At 39.2% G+C, this 21,071-nt stretch overlaps 3 protein-coding genes across 7 annotated transcripts; 2 read left to right on the forward strand and 1 right to left on the reverse strand.

Annotated features, from left to right (window-relative positions):
- Positions 1-693: 693 nt before the first annotated feature.
- On the reverse strand, positions 694-4,004 carry tm4sf4 (transmembrane 4 L six family member 4). Its single transcript, XM_026323696.2, has 5 exons — positions 3,798-4,004; positions 2,945-3,034; positions 1,902-2,050; positions 1,284-1,461; positions 694-1,086 (listed from the first exon to the last, which is right to left on the reverse strand). Exons 1-5 carry the CDS (start codon positions 3,966-3,968, stop codon positions 1,069-1,071), a joined length of 606 nt encoding a protein of 201 aa, XP_026179481.1. The 5' UTR covers positions 3,969-4,004; the 3' UTR covers positions 694-1,068.
- On the forward strand, positions 3,976-15,154 carry LOC113139996 (glutathione hydrolase-like YwrD proenzyme). 5 transcript variants are annotated; one of them, XM_026323691.1, is made up of 13 exons: positions 5,166-5,381; positions 5,737-5,890; positions 5,968-6,121; positions 8,099-8,305; positions 8,864-9,016; positions 9,101-9,188; positions 9,706-9,877; positions 10,664-10,820; positions 11,093-11,275; positions 11,506-11,590; positions 12,203-12,298; positions 13,072-13,223; positions 14,216-15,154. In XM_026323691.1, the coding sequence occupies exons 1-12, from the start codon at positions 5,282-5,284 to the stop codon at positions 13,215-13,217; spliced, it is 1,695 nt and encodes a 564-aa protein (XP_026179476.1). In that variant the 5' UTR covers positions 5,166-5,281; the 3' UTR covers positions 13,218-13,223; positions 14,216-15,154. The 5 variants fall into 5 exon arrangements, with proteins under 5 accessions (XP_026179480.1, XP_026179477.1, XP_026179476.1 ...); XM_026323692.2 differs by lacking the exon at positions 14,216-15,154 and having other exon boundaries at positions 5,165-5,381; positions 8,864-8,986; positions 13,072-14,017; XM_026323690.1 differs by lacking the exon at positions 14,216-15,154 and having other exon boundaries at positions 13,072-14,017.
- A 641-nt stretch (positions 15,155-15,795) lies between these two features.
- Positions 15,796-20,753, forward strand: tm4sf18 (transmembrane 4 L six family member 18). The gene is made up of 4 exons (XM_026323792.2): positions 15,796-16,081; positions 18,274-18,342; positions 18,782-18,924; positions 19,463-20,753. The coding sequence occupies exons 1-4, from the start codon at positions 15,902-15,904 to the stop codon at positions 19,659-19,661; spliced, it is 591 nt and encodes a 196-aa protein (XP_026179577.1). The 5' UTR covers positions 15,796-15,901; the 3' UTR covers positions 19,662-20,753.
- Positions 20,754-21,071: the final 318 nt, after the last annotated feature.

The following is a 21,071-nucleotide window of genomic DNA, read 5'->3' on the forward strand; positions in this document are numbered from 1 at the left end:
CTCCAGGGTCACGGGGGACTGGAGCCAGTCCCAGCTGATATTGGGCAAGAGGTGGGGTAAACGGTGGCCGAGAAACGCGTTTCTCTTTTGCAGCGCGTTTGCCCTTGTCGGCCACCGTAGGGGTACACCCTGGACAGTTCTCAGTCCATCACAGGGCTGACACAAAGATAGACAAACATTCAAACTCGCATTCACATTTATGGGCAATTTAGAGTCACCAGTTAACCCAACCCCAAACTCCATGTCATTGGACTGTGAGAGGAAACCAGAGTACCTGGCAAAACCCCACACAGACAAGGAAAGAACATGTCAACTCCACACAGACACAGAGAGGGCACAGGGTTGACAAATAAAAACTATTTAGCTAACTACATAAGTTAATGATGATGATGATGATGATGATGATAATTAGAATACTAAGTAAACCCACAAAATAGCGGTCACAAGTTTTACAGAAAGATTATCTTTAATAACACATCAGACAATTTTATACTTCATGACAAGGTAAATATTTGTAAATGTGTATTAAACAAAATTGCAAAAACTGTTCTGTACATCAGTGTGTAATTTGGCAAATGATGTATCACATCACTGACACCAAAGGTTTTGACGTTCAAAGACACTGCAACACATTTGTTTACAGCCACTGATTACAGCAGAGTGCATATTGCAATAAAAACTGTTTTTCACTACTTTTGATTCCATTACAAAACTAAAATGCAGCAGTGATGCAACAAAAAACATCTGAAGAAAGAAACTCAGCGTCTTGGTGCAAGGACATATTTGTGTATTATGTCTATGTTTGTCTAAACATATCTCATGGTCACACTTTGCTTTTCATCCATGTATCAAAAATAACCTTAATTTACTGATTTAATGCAAAAAAGTAAACGGTAAACCCTTTAAATAAGAGCTCTGTCATTTCACGTGTTGTTAGATGATTTACACACTGTAATCAGTGAGCTCTAATTACTGTAGCACATAAAACAACAAACTACTGCCATTCTCTAAAAACAGAATAACTACAGGAAAAACAACCAGCTTCAGACTCACATCTGCAATTAAGTCTCAGACATTTCCATCACTCTGAAAGACAAAGAGTAACATTTTAGTAAGATTTTCATCTAGTTCACTCTCAAAATGTAACACTTACACCACCCTGCAAGCAAATACATATAATTATAATATAATAATTTACTAGACACAAGTTTTATGTGATAATAGCAAAAGTACAATAGAGATTATTAGTAATATTTAATTCTTATCTCTGAGTAAATACTGACCCCTCCACAGCAGTCCCCACACAGCGCTCCCAGCAGGCCATTCACTACCTGCACAGCACACAGTGCCATCTGGATTAAACCCATGACCAGCAGCACCGAGAACAGAGACAGATGCCAGGACACAACCCCGGGTGGCTCTAAACACTTTGACCAGGCAGTTTGATTGCCCAGGTAGTCTCTGAGGAGGGAGAGTGAGAAGAGACAGTATGTTTATAATCTATGAACGCTCAGGTTTGGTGAAGCACAGGGTAATAAGTGGGAGAACACAGTAGTTTATAGACACTTTATTAGTCTTTAGTAATGTGCAGTAACTTTATTATTAATTTACTGTACATTAGAATAAAAGAGTGAACTACATCAACAGTAGCAGCAATAACTATGTTTGTTTCTAAGAGCAAAACACTTGAAACATAACAAACAATGTACCCCATAAAAACCACACGCCTCACCATGAGCAGTTTCTTTTGAAACAGCTTTCTACCAAAGAAATAGATCCTTTACGGAAGTAATGAGGGTAAAATGAACCTCTCATTTCTACCCTCCTCCATGCATTGTATATTTACAATTTAGTACATAAGGGTTAAGTGTTTAAATACTTCATCATTTAGTTTGTCTCACCCATTTGAGAAGGGAGTGCCCCACTCTGTCCCGTTGCCATCCATGGAAATCACACACTTAGGCCCATGGTTGATGCCCACAGCAGAAACTATAACCGAGTAACCAGCCCCCAACACACCCACAGCTGCAAACAGGATGGAGCTCAGCATCTGCAGACAGTGCAGAGAATGAAGGAAAGAACCATTAGTCATACTGGGAATCAATACATTTAACACTCTCCCTTTTAACATATTAATCAATGACAACAATGGTGTCTGTGTGCAGAGACCAGGCTGAGGGGCACGAACTGAGCACAGCCCACACAGAGCTCCTGACATGGTGTGAGGGTGTGTTTCTGTGACAGGTTTTTGTTTGCTGATTCTTTCCTCACACACCTACACATTCCTGAAGTATCGATCAGATTTTGCGTCTACAGCAGCACAAAACCTGCTCTGTGTGAGAAACACATGAAACTCCCATCAGAGGAATGTCACTTAGAGTGATGGAAATCTCATCAATTTGTGCGTGTATATGTGTGTACACATTTATTGCTGTGTAAATCATAGTGTGTGTGTATGTGTGTGTGTACACAAAGTGCTTTTGTATTTTTTTTTTCATTTCCATTGATTAGATTTTACAGTTTACAGGTGATGTGTTAACCCAGTAAAGGCTTTCACTTTTTTGTTAATGCTTTAAAAAGGCTTAATATCCTCATTTGTTTTGACCCAATTTTACTGAAAATACTTTTAAGAGAAATAAGTGTAAAGATCTTTTCATTCTCTCTACACATTTTTGCAACAGCTGGTCACTGCAGTTTATAGAGCCACATCTCAGAAAAGAGCAATATATAGATAACATTTATGTCCTTTAATAATATTTAGTATTTTAGCCTTTTTTTTAAACTACTAATGAATTACAGAATCAACTGGTCCATCCTGTTCAATGTCCATAGGCCATTTTTACAGCAGACACTTTAACTTGTAGTAAAAGCACATAAATACCATTAACAGCTGAAAATAATAATTTCTTGATGATGAGAGGTTGAAGGTGAAATGTCTGCTCACCGCAAATCTCCGCCCACAGCTTTCGTTGCCACAGCAACCGCAACAGTCATTGTTCTTCAGACCCAGGAAGACCAGAGCTGGAAAAATCATCTGGTGACAAAACACACACACACACACACACACATATGCACACACAGTTATGTGACTGCTGGGCAGATGATGACTTGCCTGTTCCTTTCCTTTAGGAGGAAATTGAACTAATCCCCCACTGTAAACATTAAGATAAAATATTATATAACTGGTTCCTAAATATCTCATTGGTTCAGGCGTCTCCAATTCTCACCAGGGCTAGCCTCTCTCATTTTGTTGCAAATATGCCCCCAGACACATTTGAAAGGTGCGATAAACTAAAATAAATATATAATGTCTTTAAACTGATTCGTATATTTATTCAAAAGCATTTCTATGATAATGTTTTATTACCAGCATTTTTATGTGAACTGGCTGTACTGTACAAGTTCTAATGTGATCATTTACTCTTTATTGATGAAGCACAACATTATCTAAAAAAGAGCTGAAACAATTAGTTAATTGATTAAATAAATCAATAAAGGAACTTTAATTTAAAGACATTGTTCTTAAAATATTTTTTCTAACATTTTATGGAATGAAGGACTACTAGATTGAGCAGGGAAATGGCAAATTGGTTTATTGAAAACAACTGTCAGTAGCAGCCTTAATATTTTTTTGTTGAGTAGTAATAATAATTCACTGTGTCCCTAAATACACACGGATGCCGATATGACATCAACATTTAGTACGTTTGTTTGAAGTTATTAAAAAAATATGTTGCCAGCGATGATAAACGTAATCCTGTAATGAATGATCACTTATGTAATTGTAAGGTACTGACCAGCACTCCAGATCCCAGAATACCTCCAAAGTACCAGACCTGCTCAGTGATGTTTTCGCTCTCCACAGCCTTTCCACCAGGAAAGAAGAGCAGAATGTTGCACAGCACACACACAATTGACAGAGGCATCAGACTGATCCCCAGACACTTGGCAAAACTGCCTGAACACATTCTGACACTGATTCTTCGGTCTCCTCCACTAAAACTCCACTTAGCTGGTCTTTCAGTTGACGTATCTGGAGCTGACAAGAGATAGATGTTTTAAAGCTGAAGTTTGGACTTTAATCTGGTCCAGTTTGTCCACTCCAAGTCAGGTGAGAATAAAAACGTGTTCACTTTTAGGTCTATATATTGTCAATAACTAAAGCTTCCCACCACCTGCTAATATTTTTTTGGTAGTTTCTTCTAAAAGCTCCGTACTTGAATGATCCTGTCTGCGTCACCTGTCCTGTTTCTGACATATGGTTGCTGCTACAGTTGAGGCTTTATATCTCCTCTCCACCCATTTGCGTGCTCTCACTGCTTCACTTTACAGTAGGCAGCTGCAACACACACACACACACACACACACATACAAAGTGCACATGCACACACTCATGGCTGCATGAAAACACATATGAAGCCATTAATGTAGGATTGTGCACAGGGACACACTAGTGAAGACACAGTGGTTAATGTTCTACCAAGTGTTTTGAGTAAACGGAGACATAAAAGGAAGTGAGAGGCTGTTGGTCGATACAGCAGAGCCTGTACGGGTGATCTGCACCTACATGGGTTTAATGGGTAACAGAAAAATTAAACAATTGAAAATCAAAGAGTATTAAGACAAAAACCACCAGTGTTTTCCCTGATAGGCTGCTGAACAACTTACAACTTAAGAACAAGCAGACGTTTCACACAAATGATCATCATGATCACTCTTGAAGTACATTTGGTGTAAATATAAAACAGTAATGAAAATTTGCCTTTAGTAAAATAATACACAGTTTTTTTTTATCTGAATATGAAAGCTTTAATAAAACAGCATTCATGTGTAGCAGATTCATATTAACATGTCTATAAAATGGAAGTTTAAACATCTAATAGGTCATGTCAACTTCCTGCACTGTGACTGAAAGCTCTAGAAAAACTAATAAAATGACATTGTGTTGAGACTATTGTTTCCAAGGTAAGAAATAAAGTTTGTACCTGTGACAGATCATGATACCTTCCACTGAAACATTAAAAGTGATTCTCACATGTTCTTACAGCTGGAGGGATCTTGATTTGAGCTATTTGTCCCATCTAAAACTACATTTGACGTTTATCTCTGCTGCTGAAACTTCAGCATCCCTTCCATCCATGTAATCTGTGATCTGCTTTTCTGTTCTGCAAACTCAATCGACATCAGCGAAGCCGATGAGAAGTTGAAAGTCCAAAGCGGTTCAACTTAGCCTGGTTTTATAGCCCCGATGGCTGCACCAGTCACCGGTAGTTAAATCAGGATGGATACCGACTTGACTTTCTCCTCTCGTCGGTCTCCGGTGCTGTGTTTACACGGCTGTGTAGCGTCCAGTCAGTCGCTACCGACCGGGATAGGACTGGGTGAGTGTTGGCATGGAGATCTGTACATGATAATCAGCATCTCTGATATAATCTCCCCCTAAAGTATGAAGACAAGGATCATTTTGTGATCAGAGGCGGTTTTTACAAGATTAAACCTTCCCATATAAGTGTAAAATCCAGCCTGACTGCTCACATTCATAGGCTAGCACTGGGTTCAAGTAAGAAAAAATGTGAAGCAGTGACTGTCTTGAAGGTAAGTTAAACACAGTTTTAAATCTGAGGAACTATATAATATGCTGTACAAATTGGCTCAAGGTGTAGTAGATCCAGCTACTCTAGTGAGGCAGTTTTAAGCAATCACCTCAGTCACTCATAGATACGTGTTTGTGTCTAGATGTCCTGAAGCGTGGTGGTAATGCAGCAGATGCTGCAGTTGCCATAGCAGCTGCTCTGGCGGTAACAGAACCATGCAGCACAGGTCTGGGTGGGGATGCATTCTGCTTGTTCTACGATGGAAAGACCGGAGAGATCAGGGGGATTAATGGCAGGTGGAGACCCTTCTCTCACTGCTGCTGTTGTCTTGTTACCTCAGAATGATTAGCTGAGCCTCTCTCTGTATCCTCAGTGGTCGTTCGCCCAGAGCTCAAACCCTGGACTTCATGGAAGGATGTGGTTACACTGCTGAGGCTCCTCCGTTACCTTTTGATGTCTTGAACATCACAGTTCCAGGGGCTGCAGCGTGCTGGTGTGATACCTTACAGCTGTTTGGTAGCCACAAGGTTTGACTTTTTATGAGTGTGTGTGTTTCATGCAACACTACGCTTGAAATAAACATCCTAAGTGAAAACACACTTAGAAGCAGCTGTGTTGAACATAAATCATGGAGATATAAATAAGGACTGAACAAAACACTCAGCGTTAATATAGCAATCTATGGTAGGGTTTCCACACGTTCTTAAAAATATGGGCATATATTTAAAGCAGCATTCTTGAGTAAAATTAATTTGGGACCACTGGCCATATTCTCTCCACGGGGGTCATTTTGAATACTTGACACTACACACAACTTTTTTTGTCAATAATAGCTTAAACTGTACTGCAAAGTCATTTTTCTTTTTCCTCTCCCTTACAACTAGTATTTTACACTAGTTTAGTAGAATAATCATACTTGAAGTAGTGTCCCTGGAAAATAACATCTTTCTCATTTCAGATGCAAAAGTCACATATCAGTCCATCAGTCCTTGTCTCTGGAAACCAGAAACTTTAGATATTATGGCATCTGATGTAGTGTGGTAAATTAGAGTATTATTGGTGACAGCTTGCTAAGCCAAGCAATCTTGCAGTCTAATGTTGAAATGTAGTCAAAAGCAGTTTGTGTTTATTTTAGGACTTTTCCTACATAATACAATCTGTCCAAAACAATACAGTACATGCATGTCACAACAGACGTGCTATTATTCTTTAGATGTTTATGTCATGGCATCAAATTAAAGCACTTTAATAACATTACATCATCAGTGTGACATAACACTAACTTTTAATGTCGATGTTTTAACTGTTGGACATTTGAAATTTTGTAATTACTGTTAATACAATCAAAATATAAAAAGTCTATCAGCAAATACACCAGTTTGTCCAAATGAAAGGCCTATCAGAATGTGTCTGGGAAATGTGAAACTTACTGAGGTAGACCTACAGTATGAATTCTCAGGAAAGCAAATAATACTTTATCCCCACATATCTATTTGGGGATTGTCACGTTTCAGGGGTTATTTAATACTAGGACCAATAATTACACCCACTCTGATACTTCAAGTGCAAAAAGGAAACTTTATTCAAGCAAAGAACCAAAACAAAGCAAGGAGCAAGAATACAGGGCTAGGCAGGAAAAAGGTCAAAACGAAAGGCATGAAAGTCTGGGTCACACACAAGTTAGGGGACTCACCAGGCTACAGGGAGACACGGACATGAACAAGGGGAAACAAAGCATGAAAGTCTGGGTCACACACATGTTAGGGGACTCACCAGACCACGAGGGACACATGAACATGGACAGGGGAATAACACATGATGGTCTGGGTCACACACACATTAGGTGACCCACCAGACCACAGGGAAACATGAACATGAACAGGGGAACAAGACAAGATTAATGCATGAACAAAGGGAACTGGACATGAACATGAGACATGATGAGGAAACTCAGAAAACACATACAAAGAGGAGAAACAGGAAACTCAACTTAACCGAAACAAGGTAGTCCATGAACCAAAATCCAAAAAGGGAAAAGCAACGCAGGCTTAGATCGTGGCAAGTCAAGCAAGGCATTTAGTCAGGCAGGGGACTGTGGTTCGTCTTCGGCAGACAACCCGGCAAGAAACTGTAGTTGAACAAAGGTATATGAAGCAAAAGAACAAAACAAGGCACAGGTGAAACAACTCAAATAATCAGGGCAAAGTAAAGAGAAACAGAACAGGACAAAACTAAATCCGTCATGATCCTTCAAAATAAAGGCACAAAACAGGAAACACAAAATACAGATCATGACAGGGATAAGTGGGGATGAGTGTCCTCATACATTCTCAGATGTATAACAATTAATTGAATGAATGTTATTTTCTCTCTCGTTTAAAACCCGCCTTCAGAAACCAGTTTTAGTCTTCTGAGATTGCATTTCAGAACAATGGGCCACACATCCTGCTCTGTTATGGTTTCTGTGAGGTAATAAGTGCTGGATTCCTCTGCCTTTTCTATAGCTGTCCTTGCAGGAGGTGCTGAGTGGGGCAGTGGAGCTCGCAGAGGTGGGGTTTCCTGTTTCTGAGGTAACAGCCCACCAATGGACAAACTGTGTGGCTGCACTTAAAAATGCTGGGAAAGAACTGGGTGGAGACCTGCTGATGGACAATAAACCACCCAAACATGGACAAGTATTCAGAAACCCTGCCCTGGCCCGTACACTGAAGGTAAGTCCTTGAAACTAAAATAGAAAAAAAAATTAAACACAAAAAATGTTGGCAGATTATGTGAGTAGTATTGTTTTCTGTGAGTGTAGACAGGGTTATATTTATGAAACTATGCTCATTCTGTAGTTTCCTGTCAGTGAGACTGCAAACAAACTCTGGCTGACCTCACTGTGTTTGACTGATTCTGTATTTCTGCACCAAACACTCATTCTTTAGCAATTCAGTAATGCCGGAAAAGTCACACGCATACACATGCACACACACACTCCTAGAAACAACAGCAAAACAATATCTGAGCCCTCACCCTTGCTGACTAATCTTTTCCAAGGCCATTCATTAGTGATGACATTGTGTCACTTCCTTCTGGTGGAAAATCACATGTTCTCACCCATCCTCCTGTCCATTCATGAGCACTGATTGCACTGACACTAATAGTTATGTTAAATGTTTTTTTGTGGCTTGAAAACCTGTGGGTGGCTCGGCAAGTTCAAAAGAGGTTGGATTAAAGTGGTTGATTGATTGAACAGTTGATTGATTGATGGACTGATGTGACGACAGAAACTGGGTGAGGAAGGCAAACCAGCTTTCTATCAGGGCAGAGTAGCCCAAGCCATTGTTGATGTCATCAAACAACATGGAGGAGTCATGACCCTAGAAGACCTGAGCAGCCACGACAGTGAGGTCATCACTCCCATAAGCACAGATTACAAGGTGCAGTCAGTGAACAGAGATGCTGATTGTATCTGTATTTTAATAATGCGGTCAGCAGGGTGAATAACTTGAATGTGTGTTCAGGGTGTGCGTCTGTGGGAGCCTCCTCCTAACAGTCAGGGACTAGCTGCTTTGCTGCTGCTCAACATCCTGGAGAACTTCTCTCTCAAAGGTAAATGCTATGGCACTGAAGAAGCATGCCACTGAGTCTGGGGAAATTTGACTCAGGACACCAACCAAGTGCCAGACTCATTGTGTAGCCAGAGGACATGAATCATGTGTCTGACTCATGTGTATGTCACTACTGGCTCTCATTCACCTCTGGTCACATTCAAAGGCAACGCAGGAATTAGTTGAAAAGATTAAAAACTCCACATAGTCATTCTTTTAGTTTGCTAATTTCAGGGGGCGATATCGGATACTCAAGTCAGATAAGAAACAAACAATATAGATGACATGTTGATCTTGCAAATGACACAAAATTATATAAATGTAGTTATGTACAGTATACATCATGTACATTTCTGAAATTTTCTTTTTATGTCTAAATAAGTAGAGGAGGAAATAATTTCATCACAATAAATGTGTAAACTTTGAGCACCATGGAATTTGATTTGCACAAATTTATTGGCACTGAAAATTAAACCATTTTTGTGTGTGTGTGTGTGTGTGTGTGTGTGTGTGTGTAGCTTTAGGCCATAACAGCTCTGACTATATCCATGTTTTGGTGGAGGCTGTGCGTCTGGCACAGACAGACGCTCTGTGTTACCTGGGGGATCCGGACCATGTAACCCTGCCTGTGGATACCTTACTGGAAAAGACCTACAGCCACCAGCAAGCCCAACACATCAGCATGGACAGGTGTGTGTTTCAGTGTTTTTGTTGGTACCAGTGTGTACCAGTTGTGCTCTGTTGATTTTAGATAGCACTGTAGACCTTTACCTCTACTCCAACCTCTAAACCAGGCCCTTCATGCCTTCTTCCTCCTAAACTGTTACATGTGTGTGTGTGTTTTGGCAAGAATGTGTGGTTGCTGGCCAGTACTGTAGACTTTGGACTTTAGGCCTTTATCAGTTGCAAGACAAATAGACTATAAAAATGTAAAACATCATAATGATCTCTTAACATACACACAAACATAACTCATCGTGAGTGATTCAACTAAAAGTACCGTAAATTAAATATGAATTGAAATCCAGTCTCTCAGAGAAAACATGGTAAATATTTACATAAACATATTACACCAGGTGACAGAGAAAACAAGTGAAAACAGGAAATTACAGACAGTTTACACAAACTGCAATAATATGATTACCGTAAAACCTTACATGCAACTGTTCCTTAGTGAGAACAAACAGGGTTTAAACACAGAGCCCTCTTGCTGTGAGGTGACAGGTAACCACTGCATCACCATGCCACTCTAGTGTGTATTCTGCTTCTGAGGTACCATGTTTGCCTTTTGCTTTGAGCCAGAAATGATTGATTGAGGTCTCATCGCCCTCATGTCAAGACTTTGAAGAATTTTGAGTCAGTTTTCTGCTGCATAATTTAGTTGGTGAGTTGACACAGGGCCTGTTGTGTTGTTTTCTCCATTCGTTGTTTTTGTCATATACATTTGTTTTCTCTGTGTGTGTGTGTTTGTGGCAGGGCCATGGAGGGAGTGAAGCCTGGCCTGATGACAGGAAGTGACACGGTCTATTTCTGTGTGATTGACAGCCAGGGGAACGCCTGCTCATTTGTGAACAGTAACTACATGGGCTTTGGTAGCGGGCTGGTCCCTAAAGATTGTGGATTCTCACTACAGGTCTGATGGGTTCAAAAGAGTGTGTGTGTGTGTGAGACTCCCAAGTTCAATGTGATGTTTGGTAATATTTACTGACAGCTTGACGTTAATAAAGAAGCATTATTTTATTATGCTGTTTTGCATATTAATGCTGCTGTATCTTAAAAGAAAAGGAATGAATGGTCTATGTGTGTGCTTGTGTTTTTGTGTGTGTTTATGAAAAGCACAGGACTAACTGGAAAGGCTGATTTATGCCTTTATATGTAATGATGGAAACTCTATGTCCTTCACAGAATCGTGGTGCCAACTTTTCTCTGCGTCATAACCATGTTAACTGTGTTGCTGGGGGGAAACGACCATATCACACTATAATCCCTGCACTCCTCACTGACTCTGCAGCCAAATCACAAAAACCAAGACTGCTTGCTGCACTTGGGGTGATGGGAGCTTTTATGCAACCACAAGGACATGTCCAAGTATGCAGTACTCAAGAATAGATGGATTTCAAGCATGACGTGTAGCAAATAAAAGACTTTTGTTTTTAATGTTATTGCTGTCTTGTTATTGTTTTTTTTATTATATGACTAATTAAGTAAAGCAAAGGGGGGCTGGATATTAGTCACATTAGTTGCCAGACTGACCTGAATGTAACTTGATGGTTGTGGTTCAGCCTTAATTGTGTAATGAGTGGTGTTTTTGTGTTTAGGTGTTGTTGAACATGTTGGAGTTTGGGATGAATCCTCAACAGGCTCTGGATGCACCAAGAGTCTACGTACATTATGACAACAAAAGTATGTACAGTATAAACCCAGCACACACCCACTGTCAGCTACAGTTGAACATTATGTCCTAATATTTGTGTTGTAAATGTGTGCTTAGCCAAAATGATGGTGGTACAATATACTTCCTGTTGCTCTAGTCACTGATTAGAGAAGTTACTCAGACATTAATTTCATTTCATTATAATCCTTCATATATTAGAAAACTGTGGTATAAATATGATTTGTATTCATTTAAAATAGCTCTATCTAATGATGAGCTCTTATCTGGCTGTATGCTATTCTGCCTACAATCATGTTAAACAGATTTATTTTCAAATGAAGCATTATAAAATACTAATATAGCATTTTATAATAATTATAGCAGCACTATATTTAGAAGAAAAGTTATACTTAAACACTAAAGTGCTTCATTTATAGGCCATGAATGCCTTGACATGTATGTGCATACTTCATTATGTTCACGGTGGTGGTTATATGGTAGTTAGATCAACTATTTAAGATTCATTTTGTTTTGCTGTCAAATAATATGTATTTTAATGGGGTTTGTATAAAAGCAGTATAGTGTATAAAGAACTTTTTTAATCAAAGTCATATTCTGCTCTGGTGTTGGTGTCTACTTAGCTGATGAGTGGTGTGTTAATCTGGAGGAGGGGGTCGACCAGGAGGTAGCAGAGGAACTGAGAAGACGCGGCCACAAAGTCAACTGGCCGGTCACAGGTACACGATTTCATCAGTTACTGATACAGAAACTGTCAGAGTTTTCGCTCAGTCACCTACAAGTCAAGGGTTTATTTTTACTTTGTTCATTGGTGGCGTCACGCAGGATGATCTAATAAATAGGTGTTGCCTACTTAAACATTAACATGTTACATGAATTATTTTACTGTTTTATAATAACGGCCATGAACAAATGAAATGTTGGCTGAAACAACTGTCAGCAATTAAGTGATATAAGTCCGCAGTGCCCATAAACCCTGGGACTTCCTGTTGCAAATGGGATGTTCTCATTTGTTCCTCTTCCCCACACCCGTTGTTCTGTGTGTGTTAAATTACTCGTTGGCTTTAATGAAGTGCTTGAATATCTTGTGAATTAGCTGTCAGCTGTCATTCTGGAGAAACGTTTCATGCCACATGGGATTTAAGTTATGCCACTACTCATTTCTTCTGCTAATCATTAACAAGACATTTTTATATAAAGAGGTTAACTGTTAATCACTGTGTGAATCTTTATTACTGCCAACCTTGAGGAGCAGGATTACTACTTACCGATGCATTTGAGGCACTAGGTAGACATTTTAAGTATCTGTGCAATACAGAAAAACACTGCGCTGCATAGTCAGCTGATTGGGCTGATTTATCAGCCTTTACCCACATGATATTAGCATGTTAGTGAGACTCAGAACATTTTAAAACAAATGTTGTTTTCTGTGCATAATAGTGACATGTGGGAGGGGTTTAATTTTAATTTATGCTTGCATTGAAACATACAGGCCACAAGAGATCTCAGTTTGGGCGGGGACAGATCATCACTGTGGGGGATTGGTGGAACCCGTCGGGCTCTCTCACTGATCATTCAGCCAGTGTACTGTGGGCAGGATCAGACTCCAGAGCTGATGGATGTGCTCAGGGATACTAGACATAGGTAACCTCTCATCAGTAGAGCACAGATCTAGTGGTTTCTTCTGTTAAAGGGAGTTTTCTCTCCACAGCTACCAAGTGCTTGCTCATAAGAGATTTGTTGGGTTTCTACGTAAAGTGCCTTGAGATAATTTTATTGTAATTGTTACTCTACAAATAAAATTGAATTGAATTGAATTGAATTGAACACACCTGATCCAGGTAATCAGCAGTTGGTATGTCAGGGATAGTTGGAAAACAAGCAGGGCAGTGGATCTCGAGGACTGGGGCTGGATATTCCTAGTGTACACAGACCTTTTTTCTTCAGCTTCATTATTTAATCAAGTTTAATATGTTCTCCCACGCATGTGAATTTAAACTGTGCTTCATATTTCATAGTTCCTGAGGGAGTCATTAGCTTACAGTTCATAAGTTCCCCAGCAGCTTTAAGATATATATGTAATCTAATGTACTGTGTTGTTTACTTTAATCTAGAACAGTAAATAGGAAAGTAAATCTTTGTGTAAGCACAAGACTCACAGATACCCTTCCTCAACTCTGGCCTTTGATTAAGATGACCGTTTCAATCTGTTTAATTAGTAGCTGCTGATCTGGTGACCTTGAGAAATTATTATTATTACAGATATATCCAATTTTTACCCTGGACAAATTTTATGATACAAACTGACTTTAGATAATGTGATAATGTAATGTGAATGTCAGTGTTTTATTTCCACTCAAATTCCTTTTGCATTGTTTGCTTACATTGGAAAGTGATCTGAGTTTTGTGATGCTAAATAAAATATGCTACCAATGACACATACAGTTTATTTAGCTGTTGGCAAACAGCCTGCTGCTCCTGAACCCAGCACACACATTATAAATACAGACATACAGCTGTTAAATATGATGTAAATCATTTGTACATACTCACTCAAACATGCTTTTACTTCAGCACCAATCTGTCAACATAAAAACATGATGTTGGACTTTGGTTCACTGTTGATCTCCTTACAGCTCCAAACCCTCCCTGGTACCAGCCCTCTACCTCTATAAAGCACCATGTGTTCTGTCACCCAAACACACACACTCTCCTTTTCATAATCTTCCTTCATTTGCCTGGTCAGTGCCAGATTACGGCTTGGTTTATATGCATACCAGCTGGATTATGAAGCAGTGAACATTCAGGGTCCCTGAAGCCCACATACATAGTCTTTCTTTCTGACAAAGCACTAATAGAAGTCATGTTGTGCCCTAATGCCCTACACAGTGTTAGACCCCTAGGCGTGGCACCCCCGGTGTAAAGTGAAGCTTTTTGAAATGAGATTTAATTTGTGAAATGTTTTGTAAAAAAGGAAATATTGGCAAACACCTTCATTCTGAGTCCAACAAAACAATGAAGAGCTAAGATGACTTGCTCTCAACTGATTTTCTCTATCCAAAAATAAGATATACATGACATACAGAGTTTTGCCTAAACTAGCAAAAATGCAAGATACAGGAAAAAAACATGTCAAATAAAACACTCAACCCCTACAATAACTCCCCCAACTCAGGGGTTTATAATGTGACTACTGTTTACACTATTTACAGGGCAAATAACAGCAACAAAGCACAGCATGGTAGCTAGTGGTCCAGAGGATGTGAAAAGTCTCCCAGAGGTTGAGAGGAGCTGGTCTTTAAGCACCTGTGCCAGGAGAAGGAACCAATCAGCTTCTGGGAAAACACACACACTCTAATCATCCACTGAAACTGTTGCACCTGTGGACTATTACAAATTCACACACATGCTCACACAGAGAGACATCCACAGATCACACATAGGAGAAATTAAAGTGCAACAAACCACAAAATAAGCCACAAATATGAACGAGGTCTTAACATTGGACCTACTGAGCTGTTGTATCAGCCTGTTTTTAGAGGAAACTTCTATGAGACACTTGGATGTATCGGTTCTTTTCACATCTGACTCCACTGTTATTGTCCAATGAAAAGTCTATTTTTGCCATTTTTAAATAATTGACATGAAATACATGATACTTTAATGTAGAGTATTAAAAACAATCTTAAATATTTTGGGTGTAGATTCTTTCATAGCCCATTTAGCACTGAACATTGCATCATTATTAGCAGCAGTTCACAAAATTTCTTATTTATAAATATTTATATTTTGAGGATGATAAGATTTTAATTTATGTGGTACCTTTTGTACAGAGTAGTTCAAAACAGGCTGAACTTTGGGTCTTTTGGTTAAAAAATAACTTAAATTATCATTAGACTAGAATTGTTGCCAGCCAATCAGCTAATCAAGTAATAATTTAATTCTTTGGGCTTTCGTTTGAGTTTCGACTCTAGGAGGCATGGCATAAGTGTCCTGGTGATGTCACTGGACTAAATGTTATGTTATAATTTAAATAATCTTTAGTTTCTGCTCTGATGCAGATATTGTACTCTGTGCACACAAAATAGGATACATACTCACACACACACACGCACACACGCATACACACACACACACGCACGCACACACACACACACGCACACACACACACACACACACACATGCCGTCACTTATTTTTGTTTCCTGCCTCCCCAGCTGCTCTGACCCTTCCCTGCCCTCTTTCTCTCTCTGCTCTCCTTGGCCCATTCCAGTTCTCTCCTCTCCTCTCCTCCCTGCGGTTGTGTGTGTTTTTTGGTGAACGATGTGTTGTTCGGTGGGATTCGCCAGGTCTCTGGGTCTGGCTCTGCTGCCACTGGCACTCTGCTGTATCTTGGCCAACCTGCTCCTGCTGTTTCCTATGGGAGAAATCGCCTACATCCAGCAGGACCGCCTGGCCAGCTACATCTGGTACTTTGGTGGACTGGGAGGTGGAGGACTACTGGTGGGTAAAAAATAACAGTTATGATGAACTTTCTTCTGCTTTAATTAGAAGATCAACTGCTCCAATTAGCTAGTTAGTTAATTAGTTCTGTTATATTTTTAGATTTTTTTGTAGGTTTTGTTCTAATACCTACTTTTTTAGCTTTAACTTATGGGTTTTTTAATATTTTTTGTTTACTTTTAAAGTCTTTTTTCCTCCTTCGCCACTGAAAGAACTGTAGATGAAAACAAGCACTAACTGAAAGCAAGTTATAATCTCCGTTTCCTTTGTTATTCAGTGGCAGTAAAGACCGACACTGGTACATGTTGGTCTAATTGTGAGCGTGTGCTTATAAGCAGAGTGATGCCACTTTGTTGTTCTCAGATTGTATTTGTTTTGCACAACAAATGCAGTTTATAAGTCAGTAAGAGTTTAGCTTGTTTTCTATTTATAGACTTATTTGGCGGTCATGTGCTGTATACAACAAGGTTGGAATCATAGAAACATGATTTAAGATTATATGCCAGTTGTTTCCTCCTTAACACCAGTCATTCCGAGTGTGTTTGCAGCTGTTCACTGAGAACAATGTCGTATTGTGCGAATTCATAGTTAATCCGTCTGCTCTACGTGCTGCTGATCTGATGGGTTTATGCTCCGGCTGAGCAGAAAGGAGTCGTTCTTTTAGTTAGTCTTTTTCTTAGTTTGGTTTTAAGGAGGAACAGAGGGCGGATTGTGTTTGCCGAGACAAGATTAATGCTGTTGACAGGCAGAGCACTTGTGCTGGTTACTGCTTCACTCTATAATATTTAGATACTAGTTGTAATTGTTTGCTTGTAGCATATAAAGATGAGAGTAATAAGGTGCTCAGAACATGTTTGCACATAATTCTGTATTTTACACACAACATGTTTACCACTTCACTCATGGAGAATAAACACAGTTGAACTGTTAATTTCTACAGAGATGTAGTGTCAGAAACATTCATGCTGCAATGATTTGCTATGTGTAGAACTTTATTCATAGCAATGATGATTCAGCGGGGAAATGGGAGAGCAGTCATTTTAAAATTAAAAGAGGATGTGAAACTGTTCAGATACTTTGTTTAGTCAAGTTACAAGACCTGAAAACTGAAAAGTCCCTTTTACAGGGCAGAGCTTATTTTTTAAGGGACAGGGTTGAGTGAACTGCGCTCCCCCTTTTAGTGATACTGATCAGTGTGAAATGTTCTTTCTTCATTAAGCTGCTGTAAATGACATTTCCTACAAATGGACGGATTATCTGCCATGACTTAATGGATGGTCTTTAATGTGAAACATTTTCAATATAGGAAAATTCTGAATTTGTAACAACATTAAACTGGAGCAGCAGCACATAGCAGAACACAAAGCCTCTTTCTTTGAGGTTCATTACAGGGGAATTTAGAAATAACGTCCTTTCCTCGCCTTTTTTTTTTATCTTTGGGCTTTTCCTTTCTTTGTGGAAATGACAGAAGACTAAAGAGTCAAAGAGCAAACTAAAGCCCTCTAAGGAAAATCTATCTTTAACTCCCTCCCTTCCTCTCCCTCATTCTTCCCTCCCTCACTTCCTTTCTAACTGTGCACTTCTCTCTGCATTGGATGTCCCTATCTCTCCATCTCTGCTGGTGCACATTGCTTAAGGGGGACATCCAGGATGTGTATCCCTATGATCCTTGCATGTGTGTCACTGTGTGAAACCTTGGGAACTTCCCTCGCTCTGTTATGATATGATTTAAAGTTCAACCACTGGGAGAGATGAGAGGAGGAGAGGAAAAGGGGAGGGAGACAATAGTAAAGTAAAAAGTAGGACTCTAAAACAAATAGATGTATAATCAGTGTGAGTTGAGTTGAGGATTGCAAAATATTTTTTCTAATCTAATCTAATTATTTCTAGTGTGTATTGACTGTTGATAAAGATGTTCACTTATTTAATTACAGTTTCTTTGAGTAATATCCAATTTGAACAATATTTTTTAATTTAGAAGAAAAAGAAAAAATGACTGTGGCAGCATTTATTTGTAGCGACCTGAGTACAAGGGCAAAACAGCAAAATGTGACTGAAACAACACAGGTCAAGCTTCTTAATAATCCTTGTTGGTTTTCTTAGCAGTTGCCTTCTGTAATGGATAAAACTAGAATAAAACAAGAATCAAATGTATTGTTCAGAAACCATGAAATATTTTCTGTGTTTTCTAGATGTTGGTTCCAGCTGTTGTCTTCATCACTCTGGGAAAATGTAACTGCTGCTGGAATGAGAGCTTAATGGTATGGAACTAAGCAAACTATGAATTACACACAATGCATGTGTGCTAAACTACATCTGCAACATTTCAGGTTTGGTTGCTTATTTTTTTTTTTTTTGATGGGGTTGGGTCTGGAACCAAAACTCTCTTTTTCTTTACCCTCTGCTTGAAGAATAAAACTGTACAGTTGTCATTAAACCAGCTAACACTGTGGAATGCTAATTCTAATCCTGCTATGGTAATTCAACAAGGGTCCCATTGTTAGATAACACTTGACAGAGTAATCTTGGCTCACCCCATTCAAGCCACGTGCACAGCTGCAGTTGTGTGTGTGTGTTTAGCAGCTGCCTCTATAAAAACATTCACAGAGACAAATGGGCAGTGACACAAACATCCACAATCACTTCCAAATGTGTACGTTCATCTTTCAAACCATTTTCTATGTTTGTGTTCCTCTCTAGATGTGCGGGTCAGTCTTGGCAGCTGTGGTCGGCCTGGTGGGGTCTGGTTACTGTTTTGTTGTATCAGGGTTTACCTTGGTTCAGGGTCCTCAGTGCTTCACCAATAATGGATGGACATACCCCTTTGCTGACGAGGGGGGCAGGTGAGGAGATATTCTACCATCGTGTATGTGGCGTTAATAAATCACACACAATTAATACTTTTGCCAATTCATTCATCATGTTGCCACATGTAGAAGACTGAGAGCACAAGGACATTTCAAGGATTGTCTGCAGCCCATTTCAGTTCACCATAACTATGCATTAGATACTGACCTGTTGATTCAATAGATCCTAAATATCGGGTTAAGTCAATGTGCATGTAACAGAAACATGCACATGTAATAGTGTTTCTGCTTTGTAATCTTGCTTTGCCATGTTATTCATTTTACCACCAACATGTGACAACTTTGCTTTTCTTTGTTTTATATTATATTTGACCTGTACCATGTCTCTCATTTTCATGTATTGGTCCATGTTGTTGTGTGTTATTGTCCACTAATGTCATTTTTCAAAGCGTCTAGTTAGTTTCTTTCTCTTGTATTAAGAAAGACCGTAACACATGTAGTAGTGGAAAAGTCAGCAGCCTCTTTTTGCCTCTACCTCTGTCTGTGATTCACCCTCTGCACTGATGTGTTTCAGGTATCTGTTACAGCCAGAGAAATGGTCAAGTTGCCGTCAGCCGCTCAACATCGTGGAGTGGAACGTGACCCTGCTGTGTATTTTATTGGGTTTGGCTGTGCTAGAGTTTATCATCTGTCTCTTACAGCTGGGGAGCGGTTTAGTCAATGCCGTGTGCCGACCATGCTGCTACAAACAGCAGTATAGCCTTAATGCTTAGGGAAGCACACAGACACACACAGAAAGACGCACCTGCATGTAGACTCACCAGCACAGACATAGTGTACGTGCAGGTGAACACACAGAACTTCACACAATCCAGCCTCACTGCCCAGTGCCCTGTGTGAGTATAATACAACACACAGTTAATGTTTAGACAAACATGCACTGTCACAAATGCCTACAATATGTGTACTATATGTAATCACTGCATAAAACTGTCAAGCTTTCCGGTTGCCCAGTGGCACAGTCACTATGCAGTCACTGATGACACCAGGATGTTTGTCCATAATCATATAAGTGTGTGTGTGTCCTGTATACACTGTATGGAGAGGAGGATCTACTATACTGGGTAGGGTGTTAAAGAGGCTCAGCAGACCAACACGAACACATAGCAAATAACTGACGCATGCTTGATCATAATAATTCATTAAAGTGCATGAAGGAAGTTGTCACACAATAGTATGTTCAACATCTTTCTATCTTCAAAAACAGATGTGTCCTTAAGGATTTGTTTTTATTGTGAAAGATGTAGAAAAAGAAAAAGTACTGTCACTCTGCTTAGGTGACAGTTCAATAAATCTGGTATTCTGATAGTCAAGGTTCCCACTTTCTTTATCATTATTTTATGCTGTACACTTACAGTTGTATACTTCCATAACCCCATAAACAACTACACTACCAATGTTATCAAATGAACAGGAGAACAAACTGGGCATGGATAGAGGTGATAATGACATTTCATTGCCATTCTTGTTTTTGACAAAAATGTTAATGATTTTTTTAAAAAGTGCCATTTTGTCTGTTAGCATTATCATCATGAAGCAATATCAACATTACTTTTCTGTTCAGTATTAGTTTTGTTGTTCCAACATTTGTACATTGTATAGGATCATTTATGCATTACAACATTTTTGTCTCTGTCTTTGTACAGTTGTTTCCTATTTTTAGAGCATTTTGTGTCAGTTGTTTTCTTTTGGTCTTTCAGATGCTAGTTTAGCATTAACAGACATTTTATATATATATTTTAGTGACATATTTTTATAATGTGCATTTGTGCAACCTTGAATAAAAAAGATTTTTTTCCATTTTATAACTCCAGTTTGATTATATTGGGGTGATCTTACAGAAAACCTAAAAATGTCAGTATATTCTCAGTATGCTCTCCTCCACAGAATTATTTGCCAACTCATCTGATATCAAATTTCTGTTCTATTTCTTAGTTTTGGCCCCTCTCCTTCTAGAGGAGAAGGGTAACTGACACAAATTCAATATTAGCTTATGTGTCATAGGTCATACTGTAGGTTTGTGTGTGTGTGTGTGTGTGTGTGTGTGTGTGTGTGTGTTTGTGTGTGCAGCCTGGTGTGTTGTAACCAATTCCTGCACTAGAGTTTGGTCCTGGAGTTTCCAG

This window comes from Mastacembelus armatus, chromosome 4 (genome assembly GCF_900324485.2).
Source record: "Mastacembelus armatus chromosome 4, fMasArm1.2, whole genome shotgun sequence".
In the NCBI taxonomy this organism is placed as follows: domain Eukaryota; kingdom Metazoa; phylum Chordata; class Actinopteri; order Synbranchiformes; family Mastacembelidae; genus Mastacembelus; species Mastacembelus armatus.